Source organism: Oryzias latipes, chromosome 12 (genome assembly GCF_053564925.1).
Source record: "Oryzias latipes strain Hd-rR chromosome 12, Olatipes_Hd-rR_3.1".
Classification (NCBI taxonomy): Eukaryota; Metazoa; Chordata; class Actinopteri; order Beloniformes; family Adrianichthyidae; genus Oryzias; species Oryzias latipes.
Window position 1 is genome coordinate 11,652,245 of NC_136248.1, and position 19,264 is coordinate 11,671,508.

The following is a 19,264-nucleotide window of genomic DNA, read 5'->3' on the forward strand; positions in this document are numbered from 1 at the left end:
GGTAGTTTCTGTGGTAAATTCATTGTAAATACCATGAAACATGCAGCGAGTGCAGAACTAAAGGTCAAGGTACTTTATTTGTACTTACCTTGTTCTTACATGTGGTAAGTACCATAAAAGACATCTTTGCACAACATGTAAATACCCAGTAAGAATATTATAAATACCCAGTTTGTACCACATAGGTATGAACCAAATAGTACCATATAAATACACAGTAAGTACCATGTAAGTACAGAGTAGACACAAAAAGTACCATGAAAGTACCCAGTAAAGTTCCATAGAAAGTTCCATGTAAACACACTGTAAGTACCCAGTAAATTCCATAAAAAGTACCATGTAAGTACCCTGAAAGCACCCAGTAGTTACACAATAAGTACCATGTAAATACCACTTAAGTACACTGTAAGTACTGTACTGTAAAAGAAAGCGTTACCAAATATTCTTCTGTTCCTTTATACTGTTGCACTGTGTAACCTTTGCGCTGTCCTAGGCACTTTAACATTGGGAGTTGGGTCATCTAGACCAGTGTTTTTCAACCAGTGTGCCGAGGCACACTAGTGTGCCGTGGGAGATGGTCAAGTGTGCCGTGGAAAATTGCCCTCATTAACTGATCTAAAAGCATTTCCCATCTCCAGGAAATCAGCTCTTTGTTCATCCAAACAGGTCCTGATAAAACACTGAGTAGTTAGGAATATAAACGATCATAAAATCCTTTTTTCTTTGTGTTTATTTGATTCTATTAAAGACATTTTGATAAGAATGACGGTAACGTGAAATAGCTGCAGCTATAACTGTGTAAGGAAAAGTCCCGCAGCTTTTACTGTCTCCACGACTCCACCAATCATTCTTGAAGGCTTAATCACATGTCATCAGTCTGACCAATCAGAAGTGGTTAAAGTCTCCACTTCCTTGTTCCAATTTAGCTCATAACTCAGTCAGTTCCGACAAAAACACCAGCTAAAGCTCGTCTTTAGCGGTGTAGCTTTCCACAGAATCCGGTATCAGACCGTGGAACAAGTGAACAAAACCATGAAGCTCAGAGACGCAAGTCTTTCTGCCGTTTTCTCGCAGTTTTCACACTACATCTCCCATGATGCATTGGCTTAAAGGGACAGCGTCTTGAAAACACAACGAACATACAGTTTGTATGTAACTTAACTTTTATTACATCTTTTAGAAAAACATCTGCAACTTCCTGCTTTTTCTGCCACAATTATCACAAAAATGCACGTCAGATTGCCGGGGGGGGGGGGGGGGGGGGGGCTGTATATCAAAACAGACTATGAGTTTCTGCTTTTTTTTTTTTTTTGGGATGCTGGTGTGCCGCGGGATTTTTGTCAAGGTTAAAGTGTGCCGTGGCTCAATAAAGGTTGAAAAACACTGATCTAGACCGACTAGACAGTGCTCTGACCAATTTTTCTTCAATGATTTGTGATCTTCACTGGTGTCCATGGATTACATGAAATCTTTCCACCTTTATCCACCTTTGTCATGGTAGGAATAACACAACAAAGTAAGGGTGGGGTCATCTAAGATAGCACAAGGGTTTTAATGTCACTATACTGCTGCAGATAAAAGAATTTCCGCATTGTGGAATCAAAGTCTTATCTTATCTAAACACAAATTGTTTCATAAAGTTTCATAAGCTCTATTAAACTAAAATGTGAATGGATGTACCATTTATTCTTGCTTACTTGCTTGTTTGTACACATATTCAATTTGCTCTTGATTGTCTTGCAAGAAATACAAGGAATTTGAAAACTTCACTTGCACTGTTCTGTTTCCAGGTATTTATCTCTGAGTCCCGCTGATGGAATTTTTGGCTAAAGATGTCCTGCATTAATTTTAGAACAGTGACTCGGATCAAATTGGAGCATTCAAAATGAACCAATATCAACTATGAATTGTATCAGCTACCACAAATAATGATATGAAGAGAATCATTTTTAAAAATGATTTTTATTTGAAGAGAAAGCATTTTTCATTTTAATTTTTGATGGTCTGTACTTACTGGGACAAAATGATTATTCTGCAGTTTAAGTATGTCTCCAACTTGGACATTCTTCCATCTTTCCTCTTTCAATCTAAAGAGCAAAACACGTACGGTCAATAAAATCACTGTACTGCCCACACAATACTTTGCATTAATTTGTTTGTTTATTTGATCAGCTTTTGACAATTTTTATGAAGCAACTCACTTTCCATCAACGAGGACTTCCACAGTGCGATTATTCACCTGCCTGTCAGATTTATGTCTGTTCTAATCAGATGATAGGAAAAAGAATGTCATCTGTTATGTCAATTCTTGTACTCTCATTTTGATTAAGTAAGCTTCATCTTACTATGTCATCATTGGCATCTTTGACTCCTGTTATTGACAGCACAATCACCAATGGTACAGCGGTGGTGAACCAGGGAAGAGAGGAAATTTCTGGTATTAGCTGCCAACAAACACATGTAGAAGCTCAAGTCGTTAAATCATCACAAAAACATTAATATTGCTTTGAATAATAAATGAAATGCATCTACCTGAAGAATAAGAAGCAACAGAAAGTAAACATTAGCAAGCCTGGTGAACTGCACATACAGATTAAGAGGCAGGAAGGTGATGATGTTATATTTGGATGTCTTGATTTCATTTTTCTAAGGAAAAGAAGAGGAACATAACGTTGACATCGAAAGAAAAAACAAACATATAAACTGGGATTCACATTGGGGGGGAGGTGCCACTTAGCAGTGGTCACCCTCCCATGGTTGCCATAAGGAAACGGGACCCTCCCTTCTAGGTTTTAATTGTACCTTAGACATGTGGGACCCTTGGTAGGGGGGGGGGGGTTGCTTGGACATCACTGCCAGCTAGCAAATGTCCTCTCAGTGCCCTGCCTGCCAATTTTTGCTGCGCCCTTTAGTAAACACACCCTTTACCCCACAAGAATGTACACTCCAACACACAAAGCCCATACGCACACACACACATGCTCACAAACACACATACATTATACAAGGAAGGAGGGACCTCTGGTCTTCTGGGGGTTCTCTCCTGGGGCGGGGGCCCCCTGTTGGGCCCACTATCCTGTGGCGGTCCTGCTGGCCCCGGCCTGGGTGGCGGATGTGATTACCCCGCAGCCGTTTTTTCTCTATTTGCTATACTGTGCTGGTGTTGGGGAGGGGGGAGGGATATGTTGCCTCCAATAAATCTAAACATCTAAACCTGACAGTAATGATTATAAACATCACACATCTTGCTGCTTTATGATGCTTTATGATTTAACCTCCCCTTATAATCACCCTCCTATCACCCCCTCTCCAACATCCCTCTCTCTTCATCCCTCCTTTTCTTTTCCATCCAGTCCAACTGTTACAAATATGATTTAACAAATAAAGTTTAGTAAAAATTACAAAAGGGATTATTCAAATATACATCTGGTGTGTCTGAAGAGTCATAACCCAACAGTAAAATATGTTCAACACAGGACTCCTTCAGCCCTCATCTGCTTGCTCAGCTGTTGGACAGGACAAGTTAAAATAAAAAAATAAATAATTGAATGAATAAATAAATACAAAAATACATAACTATATACATAAATAAATAGAAGATAAAACAAGCATCATGTTCTGTAACCACCATCAGAGTGATGACAGAAATTATGTAATAAGGCATTAACTTACAGCATAGTGAAATGACAGGTTAAAAGATCTGTCATTTGCCCGCAAGAGACGCTCCTTCTCTGAAAAAAATATGCAACAAAAAGGAAGGCATGTTTCAAAAGAGAATGTGAATGACATCCTTCCTGCAAAGCGCAATACATGTTTTGTTTATAACATTATCGGTTTACATGATGACACACAATATCAGCTGCTAAAGTCTCAATATGAGGGGTTTTTTTTCAGAAGAACTCACCTTCTTTGTTCCCCCTTAGGCTGTTCCAATAGTACATTAGTGGTTTCATCTTTAACAGAAGTTCTTTGTATTTTCAACACCTGAAACATGTTTGTTTGAAGGAGATAATGAGAACATTTAAATTTTTCCTTACTTATTGTAAGAAAAAAACTTTTATATTTACTAAAACTCTGTTACTTCAAACATTTCTTGCCCTACATTTTTTTGCTTAAAGAACAACTTTAATGAAAATGGTGTTTTTAAAAACTTCAAACTTTATTAATTTGTTTGCCTTTCATTTTGTTTAAAAACACAAAGCACTTTACATAAAAGCAGATAAAATAGTCATATTATATGAAAATTATTTAAAACAGAAAACACAGGACAATCACACACAGATGGGACCCCTCCCTCACCAGATCCCTCCCTCCACCCACCCAGTTTCCCCCAGTAGAACCCTGAACAAAAACGGAGAAGTGCAGCATAAAGAAAAGGTCTGGCTTGGTACTGCTGTGAGGAAATGATACAATGGGGATCCATTTATTCCAAGGCCCAGCCCGACAACGGGGGTCATTACCACAGCGCCCGCCCAACACAGAGCAGCCCAGGGCCCACTCCATGGCTATTAGACCACTGAGGGGACTTCAGCCGGCCCAATAAGAACGAGCACTACAGCAACAGCACCCCCTGCAGGCGGAGTGCTCCAGTACAATGGATCCCCAAGAGGAAACACTGGATTATGAAACATAAAAATAAAAATGATGATAAAATACCAATAACACAAATAATATAGGCTATATCAATATTAATAATTGAAAATAAATAAATAAAATACGTAAAATGATTAAAATGTAACCTTAAATATCATAAATATAATAACAATAAAAAAGGTAGTATATTAAAAACTTAAAAATCATGATAATAGTCCTTATAAAATTAAAAAATCAATAATGCAAGAAATGTATTAAGTAGAGAAAATAGATAAATCAATAAATCGATAATGACTAAAATAATTGAGCATTTTCCAAAGTCATGTAAAAGCCAGATTTAACCCTTGTGCTATCTTAGATGACCCCACCCTTGCATTGACATGTTATTCCTACCATGACAAAGGGGGATAAAGGTGGAAAGATTTCATGTAATCCATGGAGACCAGTGAAGATCACAAATCACTGAAGAAAAAAGGTTCAGAGCACTGTCTAGTGCAGGGGTGCTCACACTTTTTTGGCATGTGAGCTACTTTCGAATCGACAATGTCTTGAAGATTTACCTATAAAAATATATATATATATATATATATATATATATATATATATATATATATATATATATATATATATATATATATATATATATATATATATATAAATATATATATATATATATTTTAGTTCAGGGCAATTAACATCACCCACCGCCTACCTCACAACATGAGAGACAATGAACCACATGTCATGCCGGCTGAGCGAGGCAGCAACTGACCTGAAAGACAAGATCATGTCTACAATGAACACTAGGCAACCCCGTCACCAGCTACAACGGTTAAGTGATGTACCACCTGAAAGTGTAACTGTGAATGAAGCATTGAGGGCAATTCCTACCACAACCATCACAGAAACCAATGAACTGGTTTACACTTCAGCAGCAGTGATCCTTGAGATGCTTGGCTATAAGAGCAACCATGGAAGAAAACAGTACCCACCATGGAAGCACCGGTTAGAGGCCAAAATCAAGGCAACTCGGAAGGATGTGAGTAAGCTGACAGAGGCTCAAAGAGGTACAATGAGAAAGCAAGTACCTAAGAGATACAGCCAGATGTCCATACCTGAAGCACTGGAAACTGCCAAACAAAGGCTCCTAGCCTTGAGCCGCCGCCTAAAGAGATACACAAGAGACAATGAAGCCAGACGAATAAACAGGCTCTTCGCAACTCAACCTGCAAAAGTGTACGCTCAGTGGCAGGGTCAAAACAGCCGAGCAGACCCACCAAGGCTAGAAACTGAACAGTACTGGAAAAGTATATGGGAGAAAGAGACAGCACATAACAGCAATGCCCAGTGGCTGGTCTCTCTGAGAAAAGAACATAGCAACCTCCCTGAACAGAATCCAGTAACCATCACAGTGGCAGACATCCAAGAAAGAGTCTCAGGTATGAAGAACTGGACAGCACCGGGCCCTGACATGATACATGCCTACTGGCTAAAGAAGCGTACCGCACGCTCCACGAGCGCCTGGCAGCACAAATGAACCAGCTGCTAAGAGATGGGACTCACCCCGAATGGCTAACAGAAGGGCGAACAATCCTGATCCAGAAGGATCCCTCAAAGGGTGCAATCCCATCCAACTACCGGCCAATAACCTGTCTCTCCACAACATGGAAGCTCATGTCAGGCATCATTGCAACCAAGATAAATAGGCACATGGATCAATTCATGAGTAACACACAGAAGGGCATTGGTAGAGACTCCAGAGGAGCCAAACACCAACTCCTGGTCGACAGAACAGTCGCCCAAGACTGCAAGTCACGACACACCAACCTGTGCACAGCCTGGATTGATTACAAGAAGGCCTATGACTCAATGCCACACACATGGATCACTGAATGCTTGGAGCTGTACAACATCAACAGGACTCTAAGAGACTTCATAGGAAACTCAATGAAGCTGTGTAAAACCACCCTTGAAGCCAATGGGAAGCCACTTGCACAAGTGTCCATCAAATGTGGGATAAACCAAGGTGATGCTCTGTCCCCACTGCTGTTCTGCATAGGTCTGAACCCCCCCAGCCAAATAATCAACAATACTAGCTATGGATACCGACTCAGAAATGGGGCCAACATCAGTCACCTCCTATACATGGATGACATCAAGCTATATGCCAAGAGCGAGCGTGACATTGACTCCCTGATCCACACCACCAGGATCTACAGTATTGACATTGGGATGTCATTCGGGCTCGAGAAATGCAGCTGGATGGTGACAAAGAGAGGCAAGGTAGTCCACACAGGAGGGGTCTCACTCTCAGAAGGAACAATAGCAGACATCGAGGACAGTTACAATTACCTTGGAATTCCACAGGCAAATGGCAACCTGGAGCAGGCAACAAGGAAAGCTGCAACAGCTAAATACCTCCAACGAGTAAGGCAAGTCCTGAGAAGCCAGCTCAATGGCAAAAATAAGACCCGGGCAATAAACAGCTACGCACTGCCCGTTATCAGATACCCTGCAGGAAAAAATAAGATGGCCAAAGGAAGAGATACAGACCACGGATGTTAAAACACGAAAGCTCCTCACCATGCATGGAGGGTTCCATCCCAAATCCAGCACCCTGAGACTGTATGCTAGCCGCAAGGAAGGAGGCCGAGGACTAGTGAGCGTAGAAGCCACTATCCAGGATGAAACATCCAAGATCCATGAATACATCAAGCTCAAGGCCCCAACTGACAGTGTGCTCAGTGAATGTCTCAGGCAATGGAGAGCAGAGGATACAGTGCTGGAGGACAGATCCTCATGGGAGGACAAACCCCTGCATGGGATGTACCACCGGACCATAACTGAAGTGGCTGATATCAAGAAGTCCTACCAATGGCTAGAAAGGGCTGGCCTACAGGACAGCACCGAAGCGCTCATCCTGGCAGCCCAGGAACAAGCCCTGAGCACCAGAGCAATAGAGGCTCAGATCTACCACACCAGACAAGACCCAAGGTGTAGGCTGTGCAAAGGAGCGCCTGAAACAATCCAGCACATAACTGCAGGGTGTAAGATGCTGGCAGGGAAAGCATACATGGAGCGCCACAATCAAGTGGCTGGAATAATATACAGGAACATGTGTGCAGAATATGAACTGGAAACCCCAAGGTCAAAATGGGAAACACCTCCGAAGGTGGTAGAGAATGAGAAGGCAAAGATCCTGTGGGACTTCCAGATCCAGACTGCTAGGATGGTAATGGCGAACCAACCAGACATTGTAGTGGTGGATAAAGAACAGAAAAGCCGTTGTGGTGGATGTGGCAGTGCCAAGCGATGGGAACATCAGGAAGAAGGAACATGAGAAACTGGAGAAATACCAGGGACTCAGAGAAGAACTGGAGAAAGCATGGAAAGTGAAGGTGACAGTGGTGCCAGTGGTAATTGGAGCACTCGGGGCAGTAACCCCCAAGCTGGAGGAGTGGCTACAACAGATACCTGGAAAGACCTCAGACCTCTCAGTCCAGAAAAGCGCAGTGCTAGGAACAGCTAAGATACTGCGCAGGACCCTCAAGCTCCCAGGCCTCTGGTAGAGGACCCGAGCTTGGAGGTGAAACCACCCGCGGAGGGTGAGAGGGGCGTTTATATATATATATATATATATATATATATATATATATATATATATATATATATATATATATATAAAATATTATTAGTAAATGTTTGTTAGTTATGTTTATTAGAAACATTATTATTTATGTACTGATGATTAAAAACTACACAGTAAGATTACACAAAGATACTTTTGTATTAACAGATGAGGCGTTTTATTACAAAGACAGAAAGCAGCAACCATCGTATGTCATGCTCTGCTGTAAACCCTGCAATGGGGGAGCATCATGGCGTTTCAAAGGTGCTGCTGGCTCCGTACGAAACGCGCGCCTCGGACAGCTTCCTTATGAGCTCGTATTTATCGGGCGAGAACTGCAGAGCTGATAGCAGGAGGACACATGCGGGGCAGCTTCAATAAACACTTGGTTGTCCGGAGTGATCTTCTGCCGGGGATTTGACGTGCTGCGGGGCAGAGAGCAACTCTCTGATGACAGAGAGTTTGCGCCAGTGTTGTCAGATAGAATCACAGTTTTCCAGCCCAAAAGTCATCTGAAAACCGCCAGACCCAGCCAAAAACCACCCAACACAGCTTTTGTTGATGTTTTTTTCGTACTGGACTGATTTAGCAAAATAAAAGATAAATAAAAGATTTTTCCTAATAAAACATAGTTCAGACTAATAATAAAATGTGTACACTATTGAATATTTCTTCAGCGGGCCGCCTTCTTCCATTCATTTGCTTAACCCGCTCTAACCCCGCTATAACCTGCGTCCGGCCCTTTCATCCTTGTGCTGCGCTAGAGCGCCCTGACTATCGTGTAACCTATAATGACCGTATTTTGCGCTCTCTGTGTAGGACACACTGAGGAGCGCGGGGGAAACAACTCTCAGCTGCGGAGGATGTGAACAGGTGAACAGGTAGAGAGGTGGGGGAGGGGTTTTGGCTTCAAACTCTGTCAGAGAGATGCAAACACGGGCGTCAGATTCAGACGCAGCTTTCCCTGCGGGAGTGGAAGCAGAGACTTTCCCTGGGATGATTTTATGAACTCAAACATGGAAACATGATTACCATGTAGAACTCTTCAAAATAATAAACCTGATCTCTCCACATCCTTCGTTTCTACCATGCATTGACAAACACATCGCTCCATGCAGCGATCAGACCATAACTTCAGCTGGTAGCTCCTCTCACACGCGGCCGCTGTATCATCCTTTAAAGAACACAATGTGCATTTGCAGTGATGTATGTTTCAGAGGATGTCCGCTTGGCCAATCTACATGTCAATCAAGTCCCGTACTTCTCAGTGAGGATTTTGATTGGCTGAAGTACTTTTTTTTTTTTTTAAATCTTTTCTGGCCCCGATATACACTCATGTCCTTGAAGATCGACCGGTCGATCGCGATCGACGGAATGAGCACCCTTGAATAATATATACATGCATAATATATATAATGATGTCAAAACGGGTTCTGGCTCCGGGTGCTTTCTTTTCATTAGGGGCGGTCCCAAATGGCTCCTTGAGTAAAAAAGGTTGCCGACCCCTGGTCTAGATGACCCAACTCCCAATGGTAAAGTGCCTAGGATAGCACAAGGGTCACAAGGTGGGCCTTGAGCCTCTTCTTAAAAACCTCTATAGACTCTGCGGCCCTGAGGTTCTTCGGCAGGCTGTTCCACAGACGAGGACCGTAATGGTGGAATGAGGCCTCACCGTGTGTCTTGGTCCTCACCTTAGGAACAACTAAGAGGACCAGAGGACCTCAGGGTCCGCGAGGGCTCATACTTTAAGATAACATAATTTAAATAAGAAGGCCCAAGACCATTAATACATTATAAACCATTAAAAGAATCTTAAAATCAATCCCTAAACGCATAGGGAGCCAATGCAGCCATTTTAAAATGGGTGTAATGTGTCCCCGCCCCCTGATCCTCATCAGAACTCGTGCTGCTGAGTTCTGTAGACGTAAGTTTGAAAGCGACTTTTTTGGTAAGACAGAGAGCAGGGCATCACAATAATCTAAACGACTAAAAATAAAAGCATGCATTAGCACCTCTGTGCTGGCAAGAGAGAGGAATGGGCAGACTCTGGCAATGTTTTTAAGATTATAAAATCCTTTTTTAACAGCGTTTCTGATGTGAGAAATAAAAATCAGTTCAGAGTCAAAAGGTACACCGAGTTTCTCACACATTGAGACGGTTTAAAATTCATAAGTTTGGGTAAAATTATCTCTCTATTGTTGTCAGGACCAATGATTAAAACTTCAGTTTTGTCCTGGTTGAGCTGCAAGAAGTTTTCTGTCATCCACAACTTTATGTCTAAAATGCATTTTAAAAGAGTGGTTATAGGTTCAAGGTCATCAGGAGACACGGCGATGTAAAACTGTGTAACATCAGCATAGCTGTGAAAGTCAACGGCGTGTCTCCTGATAACATCCCCAAGAGGTAAAAAAATGTATATTAAAAAATATTGGACCCAAAATTGACCCCTGGGGAGCCCAACAACTTATTTCATGTATTCTTGAGGACTGAGTATCCATACTTACAGAAAAATTGTCGATCTGTGAGATAGGAATGAAACCAGTTAAAAGCAATTCCTGAGAGGCCAACCCGACTCCTAAGTCTGTCTAATAAAATCTGGTGGGCTACCGTATCAAAGTAAGTACCATTAAGATCCAGCAGCACAAGAACAGAAAGTTTCTGCGAGTCAGAAGTATTTCTGAGATCATTAAAAGCGTCGTCTCAGTACTGTGATTTGTCCTAAAACCAGACTGACATTTTTTTAAGAACATTATGTTCATTTAAAAAATCATACAATTGAGTAAAAGTAATGTACATTGGATACAGGTCTGTAATTGTCCATAATATTTGGATCCAAGTTACTCTTCTTCAGAAGGTGCCTCAGACAACCGTCTGAAGAGAGCAGTTTACTATGTTTGAAATCTCTGACTCAAAGAATCCATATAATATTTTAAAAAGTGAAGTGGTAATGGGATCTTAAAGGCAGGTTGTAGGGTTTGCTTGGGAAAAAACTTGACCTGCTAGGATTAGTGCTATGTACCGGTTGAAAATCAGGAGCGGAATTAAAAAAAAAAAAAAAAAAAGCTTTTTGTGTCGTAGAAAATACACAGGGTGGGCCACAAGCTTCCTGCTCCACTCTGCAACAGGGAGGGGGGAGGGGGATGATTTACTGTGACTCATTGTCAGATGAAATCAAAAAACAATATTAATTTAAAAAAAAATGACATTGGATGCTCAGAAAATAGTATTCCTTTTAGGGGTTCATGTACTGCAAGTTTAATTTCTCACAGATCAAGAATAGAGTTTTGGTTTATGCAACTCCTTGAGAAATGGCTTATATATATATATTTTAATCAAACACTATGTCAGGTAACATTTACAAATCTCTCCAGTTGGAGTCTTTAGCTGTAAACACATTGGCATTAGCTCTGAAAATTATATCTGCTTGAGATACAACAGTTGGATACGTGCAGATAATTAATGTGCCATAATAATCCCTTTGAACAAAATTAAACATGTAAACATAAATTAGACACTTTTAGATATTTCAGATTATTTATGTTTCTAATTACAACGTTTTAAAGCTCAAAGGCAACTTCGTAAACATTTTAATAAATTGGCTACCAAAATTAGAATAAGCAATCGAAGAAGATAACTTACATTGAACTAGATTTCTTTAGATCCTGAATGCACAACTCTGTGTTTAAGACAAATTTCAGTGTATGTTACTCATCCTTTGCTTCCATTTTGGATTCTGATGATCTGTATTTCCAGGACCTTTTATTATCCAGTCCAGTTGGGTGAAATGTTTTGAAGTGATGAAGGAACCTTAAGAAAAAGTTTTAGCTTCTTTTAAGAATCTCCCTGCTCCGAACTACTCAGGGAATTGGCAAACATTTCATTGATCTTTGGACTCGGATGGTGAGTCAGCGCAGGCCTGATGGGCTGTAAAACAACAGTAAAGGTGAGGGGACACAGCCAATCACTCTCTACCTCTGAAACTTAACTCACCCTTTGATCGGGCTGAGCTCAAAGTTATCACATTATCACGTTTTCCAACTCCGTCAGTTCATAGTGCAGTTCCTCACCACTCACTACAGCAGGGGTGGGCAATTCCAGGCCTCGAGGGCCGGTGTGTCTGCATGATTTCCAGATAGTCTTGCCCTACTCATGGCTGATTACCTAGTTCAGGTGTGTCCAGCCAACAATCTTGCCCTACTCGTGGCTGATTACCTGGTTCAGGTGTGTCCAGCCAATCAGAACATGCCAGAGCAGGGTATGCTGGAAAACATGCAGGAATGCGGCCCTCAGTGCCCACCTCTGCACTACAGAACCTCAAAAGCCAAGTACACGTGTTGACTTTACAGTATGTTCCAAATTATTATTCAAATTGTGTTTAAGTGTCAAGAAGAAAAAAATCTTTGGTTTTCAATTTAACTCATGGAAGATAGCGTGTCTTGGGGCTCTTTGGATCACTGACATTAATCTCAGACACCTGTGGTAATTAGTTAGCCAGGTGAGTTTAATTAAAAGGAAAAACTATTAAAGAAGGGCGTTCCACATTATTAAGCAGACCAACATTTTCAAAAATATTTTGGAAAGAAAAAGGATTACACATTACACCTTTTTTAAAATCGCTGCATTGGCTCCCTGTGCGCTTCAGGACGGATTTTAAAGTTCTTTTATTGGTTTAAAAAATGTTTTTATGGTCTCCGGCCTTCATATTTATCTGATACAGGCCCTTTGCGTTTGCAGGCAGAGGTGGGAGCTTTGTTACGGAGGAAGCTTCGGGTCGCAGTCATTAGTCGAAAGGGCCCCGAAACACGGCCTGCGACTAATGATGACGTCACACTATTTAATTGGGTGTACGTTGGTCTGATGACAAGTAAGATAGTGATTTGGTCTGGATAAATGACGGTATGATAGAAGAAGAATAAATTGTAGTACCGTTGTACACAAAACTCCGACATAAAGCGAGATTATCTTTTAAATAGGCTTTAATATTGTTATGATTATTACTAAGTGTGCGTTCGCTTATAGTTATTTAAATCCATGGAGCCAGTGCATTTTTCTTGGCCAAACTGACCTGGAAGAAGGGTTAGGATTAGGTTAATACGTGCTACCAACAATTAGCCGTGGGTGAACTTACACTCGAAGTACATTAGCCTTTATTTTGTCTGGACCCGACTGGTAACACAAATACACTTGATTGTTTGCATGGTTTCTCAGGACTGTTCATTCTGCCCATCTCAAAGCCGCTCCTCTGCTTGGAGATACAAATCTCCTGGGAGACATGGTTCTCCTGAATCCGGCAGCTCGCTCATGCAGAACAGCCGGACAGACAGCTGTCCAAAGCCGCTTCCGTTGCGCACACCGTAACAAAGCCCCCTCCCCTGACTGCAAACACGAGTCTAGCTGCTCTGCTAAGAGACATGCAAATGAACTTGTAGCGCTACCCCTTGAAGAGACACTCATGTCAGGTCCATTAATCCAGTGGTCCCCAACCCCCGACCCACGGACAGGTCATTTGGTACCAGGCCGTACAGAAAGAAAAAATAACTTGCATTATTTCAGTTTTATTTTTTTCGGAATCTGAAAGATTTTTTATTTTGAAAAATTTTCCGATTCTCTGTTACATCCATCTATGTCTCTTTTGACGCAGGCCAATGCGCTCTTCTCGGTCACTTGATAGGTGACTACTAAAATAAAACTAGCAAAATGAGTAAAAAACAAACGTCTTTGGAAAGTTTCTTTGCCAAGGGGAAAGACAGGACACAGAAGAGGAGCCATTGACTTCCAAAAAAAAAAGTACATACAGTACTTCTTTTTAGCACCATGAGTGTGGGAAGGGGAGAGGATTATGACACCTGTGCGATGGACAATGTTATGCGTGTCAAAATTAAAGCTTAGTTTTCGTTTTGTTACAACGCTGTGCCTTCTACATAGTAGAGTAGGGACAATACACATTCACCTACATCTTAAAGACTGATCCGTAAAAGTTTTCTGTGACGTCATACCAGTCTGTGGCGTTGAAAAGGGTTGGGGACCACTCCAGTAATCAACGTCATCCAGGTTGCCATCCAGGTTTAAGAAGGAAAAGTGGCTGACATCTTGAAAAATCAGGTATGCATATCAGGTAATAAACTGTTAATCAACAGAGCAATGACAATTTAAAATGGGATGTTTTCTGAGTACCCCGAAAAAGTCTACAAACCCTCTTCATCTAAAACATTTGACAATTAGTATATCAAATTCTATATTTTTGCACAATGTTTGTGTCAGATTAAAACTGCAGTTTTGATCTACTTTGCCTCTACATCACATTCTGTGTCTGTTTAGATATTCGACCTGCTGAGCTGAGGGGGCCCTTCACATGGACACACATTGATCTGCATGCACTCTAAAATACATTTCAAGGGTTGTAAATGTGACAGAAAAATGTGGGTATGAGTTCATAATATAATTGGTTAATATTATTGTGAAGACTATAGGTTCACTGCAACAAATTTTGTAAGTACTAATCCAACATGATAATTTATGTAAAATGTACATGTTAAAAATAAGTAGATGTATTCAAAATAAATAAATGTTCCAGTAAAAAAAGAAATCTTTTAAATATGTATTCATTTTAAATATAATTTTCATCAACTTTTTTCAGAATGAATTGCAAACCTAAATTAGCTTGAATATTTGCAATTATTAAAGAATTTAAATGAATTCCATCCATCCATCCATCTTCCTCCGCTTATCCGGGACTGGGTCGCGGGGGCAGCAGTCTAAGCAGAGATGCCCATACTTCCCTCGCCCCAGCCACTTCTTCCAGCTCCTCTGGGGGAACCCCGAGGCGTTCCAAGGCCAGCCGAGAGACGTAGTCACTCCAGCGTGTCCTGGGTCTTCCCCGGGGCCTCCGCCCAGTGGGACATGCCCGGAACACCTCTCCACGGAGGCGTCCAGGAGGCATCCGGACTAAATGCCCGAGCCACCTCAACTGGCTCCTTTCGATGTGGAGGAGAAGCGGTTCTACTCCGAGCTCTCCGCGGGTGGATCTCTAAGGGAGCGCCCCGCCACCCTACGGAGGAAGCTCATTTCAGCCGCTTGTATTCGGGACCTTGTTCTTTTGGTCATGACCCATAGCTCATGACCATAGGTGAGTACTGGAATGAAGATCGACCGGTAAATTGAGAGCTTTGCTTTTAGGCTCAGCTCTCTCTTCACCACAACGGACCGATACAGCAACCGCATAACTACGGACGCCGCTCCGATCCGTCTGTCAATCTCACGCTCCGGCCTTCCCTCACTCGTGAACAAGACCCCCAGATTTAAACTCCTCCACCTGGGGTAAGGATACTCCACCCACCGAGAGATGGCAAGCTACCTTTCTCCGGTCAGGGGTTCTCCGGTTCAGAACCCCCTGATGACGAGCAAAAACAAGAACCCAATTACGTTGCCCGGATTGGAGTCACCGGGGCCCCACTCTGGAGCCAGGCCCAGAGTCCCGGTCGGGCACAGCCCGAAAGAGCGACGTGGGACCACTCTCCCATGGGCCCACCACCCGTAGGAGACCCCAAAAGGGGCCGGTGCATTGTGGTTTGGGTGGCAGTCGAGGGCGGGTGCCTCGGCTGCCCAAACCCCGGTCATGGAACTTGGCTTTTGGGACAATTTAAATGAATTATATTATAAAATCCTTAACTTAAATAATTGTTAACACTTTATATTAAGATTCCTTAACAAGATTTGTTAACACATTAACAAGCATTATAATAGAATTTTTAGGGTCTTAGTAAGAAATTTATTAGTGCAATAAGTCTAATTAGGTTTATTAAATTACTTAGTTAACACATTTATAAGCGTTATTGTTAGGATGTTTTAAAGATGCTTATGATATGTTTATTGGCATTAGAGATGCCTAACGAATGTGTCAGTGTTAATAAGCTTAATATGATTTATTAACAACCTTTGCTAAAAAATTAAGAAGTATTATTATTGTTTGGGGTTTTAGTAAGACATTTAATAGCATTATAGATGCCTCACACAAGCCCAAGTGTTAATAAGCTTATAAGTTTGATGAACTAACTTAACAAATAATGTGTAAGATGCTAGTAAGATATTTATTAGCATTATAGATGTCTTACAAATATCAGAAAGTTTTAATAAGATTCATTAATATCTAGAGTCAGATCATTGTCTTCAAGGTCCATATTACTAAACTCCATAAAACTTTTACAAATGTATCAATAAGCTTTGTTAACAGTTTATTAATTGTTTTGCAGCACCTCATCTAAACAGAGGACGTTTTTTTTTTTTTTTTAACTTGTCCTGTCCAACAGCTAGGCAGGCAGATGAGAGCTGAGGGCCTCTTGTGTTGGACATATTTTACTTTAACAAGAGGGGTTATTAATCTTCAGACAAACCAAAGGTGTGACTGAACAAACCCCTTTTGTAATTGAGGCCAAACTTTATTCATTTCAACCATGATTGAAGATCTTTGGTGTTGGACCGGACGGAAAAGGAAAGAACGGAAGAAGAGGGAGGGATGTCGGGGGGGGGGGGGGGGGGGTAAGACCATGAAGCAGCATAGAGCAGACAGGTTTACTGGTTGTTTATCGTTACGGTACAGTTCAAATGTAGTACAAAAAGGGCGGGGCCTGTTCACACACACTCAAATATTATCAACACACCTGCTAGCTGCAAAAAATGTTCACATGTCAACATGTACACAAAACAGATAGTGTTCACACATATAGTGTGATAGTGTGCTTGGTGACATGAGTGCCATCGATATAGAAGAAGGATTAGCATCTATCATTTTCATAACTCTTTGTATTGCCAAAAAAACTATTTTAATAAATTGGAAAAACAAGAAAAATATAAACATAAGTCAACACAGAAATCTGCTGTTTGATCATATCAGCTTGGAAAAAATGTCAGCCCAAAGCTCAAGTAACTTTGAAAGAATTCAGTCTCTCTGGTCTCCTGTGGTTGACTCCATGACTTAGGGGGTGGAGGGCCTGGTCGTCGCTGCTCCTTGCCCTTCTGCCGTGGTTTGGGGTGGGGGTCGGGGCTTCCGGTGCCTGGCGGGGGCGGTGGGGGGCTCCGTTGGTCGGGGGGTCGGGTCCGGTGCCTGGGTGGGGCGGGCTGGGGCGCTGCGTGGTCCTCTGGGCTTGGGTGTGGGGGTGCGTGGTGGGGGGGTGGGGTGGTGGTCTGGCTTGGCTTGGGGGGGTGGTCCCTTTGCCTGTGCTGGGGGGGGTTGGCGGGGGGCCCTGCTCGGGTGGGGGGGGCCCAGCGGCGCAGGATGGGCTGCCCATCTGCACCTGGGGCTGGGATCGGCCCTTCCCTGGCTCTGGGACGGGACGGGACAACCCTCTCGGGGCCCCCGGTCGCTCTGGGTGTCACCCGCTTCGGCTGCGGGGTCTGGGGTGGGGTGGGGTGGGGGGCTTGTCGGCCCTGTCCTGTGGGGGGGCGTTCTGGGGGGGAGGGGGGGCCCATTATTAGTACGGGTCGGGGGGGCTAGCGGGTCGGGGTCTCCGCTGAGGCAATCAGTGGTTGCCTCGGCCGGTTGGCCTCCTCGGTCCCGTCGAGGCCTGACCAGAGCTCTTCTAGGGCCGGCGTCTGGGGGTGGGGGCCTGGGCTTGCTCCGGGGGGGGGCGACGCTTTCTGGCTCCTCTCTCTCTGTGTGGGGTGGGTGGTGCCGGGCCTGGGGTGTCGGCGCCTCCGGGGGTGGGCCCCTGGGCTGGGTGGCCCTGGCCCCTTTGCTGGGGGTGGGCTGGGGGACGGCTGTTTGACCACCGGGGGACAGTCTACCAGCTGTCCCCAACTTACCCCCTTCCTTATATAACCTGATATTAGGGTGAGGGGGTGGGGGGTTTAGCCTGCGATGCGCCTTGGGGGGGGGCTACTTGGGAGTGGCCCCCCTCCTATGGTTGCCGTATGGAGTGGGCCCCCCCTCTTTCGGTTTTATTTGCACCTTAGACACGTAGGGTCCTTGGTAGGGGGGGTGCTTGGACATCACTGCCAGCAAGCAGCAGATGTCCTCCTGGCACCCTACCCGCCAATTTTAACCGCACCTTAGACATTTAGGGCCCCTTGGTGTGGAGGGTGAGGGGACATCACTGTGAGTAATCAGGAGATGTCCCCTTAGTGCCCTACTCGCCAATTTTAACTGCACCCCCCTTAGTACACACACCCCTCCCCCTTCAATATATACATTCAAACATAAACACACACACATGCACACAAACACCCTCTCAAACACCCATACACGCACACACATTTTACAAGGAAGGTGGGACCTGGGTCCATCTGTCCCCTACCCCGTCCCTGGTGGGGGGTGTGGGCCCCTTGGCGATGGCGGCCGTGTCCCTTGGGTGCCGGCTCCCTGGGCCCGGCGGTGCTCTCTCCGCACGGTGGGGGGGTTCATATTACACCTGAGCCGGGGGTGTTCGTGTCCCTGGGGGGTGGGTCCTGGTCCTTGCCCCTGGGCGCTGGGCCCCGCCAAACTTCCAACATGGCCGAGCCTGGTCGGGCCATATTTATAACATCCCTTATGGGCCGCCCTTTTTTCCCCGGGGTTCCCCCCTCCTGGGCGGGGGCGGCGGGCCCCTGCCTTGCTCCTACCTGGACCAACCGTGGGCCGGGTGGGTGGCTGCCTGGAGTGCGGAGCGGGTCTCCCTTGGGGGGTCCTGGCTCGTACCTGGGGTCGGGGCGGGGGGATGCCCGGAACTCCTGGGTGGTGGTGGGGTGCTCGTCTGGGGCTGTGGGCGTCCCTCTCCGGTGGGGCCCTGCGTTGGGCTCTTCTGGCGCGGCGGGGGGCTGCTTTCCTGGCTGGGCTGGGGCGGCGCTCTCTTTCCCTCTGCGCCTCCCTGCTCTCTGGCTCTGGGGGCCTCGCGGCGGTCCTGCTGGCCCTGGCCTGGGTGGCGGTCTTGGTCGCCCGGGGGGCGGTTGTTCCCTGCCTGTTCCCGTGTGGCGCTGGGGGAATTCCGGCTGCCGCTGCTGCTGCGGCGGGGGTATGGGTGTGGGGGTGGCTGGGCGCTCCTCCTCCTTCTTTTCACATTCCACCATCCATTT

General features: G+C 44.2%; 1 protein-coding gene across 9 annotated transcripts in view; it reads right to left on the reverse strand.

The window, feature by feature from the left end:
* The window catches only part of LOC101164988 (phospholipid-transporting ATPase ID), a 59,594-nt gene extending 47,491 nt beyond the window's left edge, over window positions 1-12,103 (reverse strand). For 8 of the 9 annotated variants that reach the window (XR_002874275.2, XR_013659449.1, XM_078956124.1 and 5 more), the window contains exons 1-7: window positions 11,861-12,103; window positions 3,905-3,984; window positions 3,673-3,731; window positions 2,533-2,646; window positions 2,346-2,444; window positions 2,202-2,263; window positions 2,015-2,087 (exon numbers count right to left, since the gene is read on the reverse strand). Coding sequence is in view for 7 of the 9 variants with exons in the window: in XM_078956123.1 (XP_078812249.1) it covers window positions 2,015-2,087; window positions 2,202-2,263; window positions 2,346-2,444; window positions 2,533-2,646; window positions 3,673-3,731; window positions 3,905-3,953 (456 nt within the window). In the remaining 2 variants the exon portion in view is untranslated. The remainder of the gene's footprint in view (window positions 1-2,014; window positions 2,088-2,201; window positions 2,264-2,345; window positions 2,445-2,532; window positions 2,647-3,672; window positions 3,732-3,904; window positions 3,985-11,860) is intronic. The other variant, XM_078956122.1, reaches the window with a different exon arrangement.
* Between the last annotated feature and the right edge of the window lie 7,161 nt (window positions 12,104-19,264).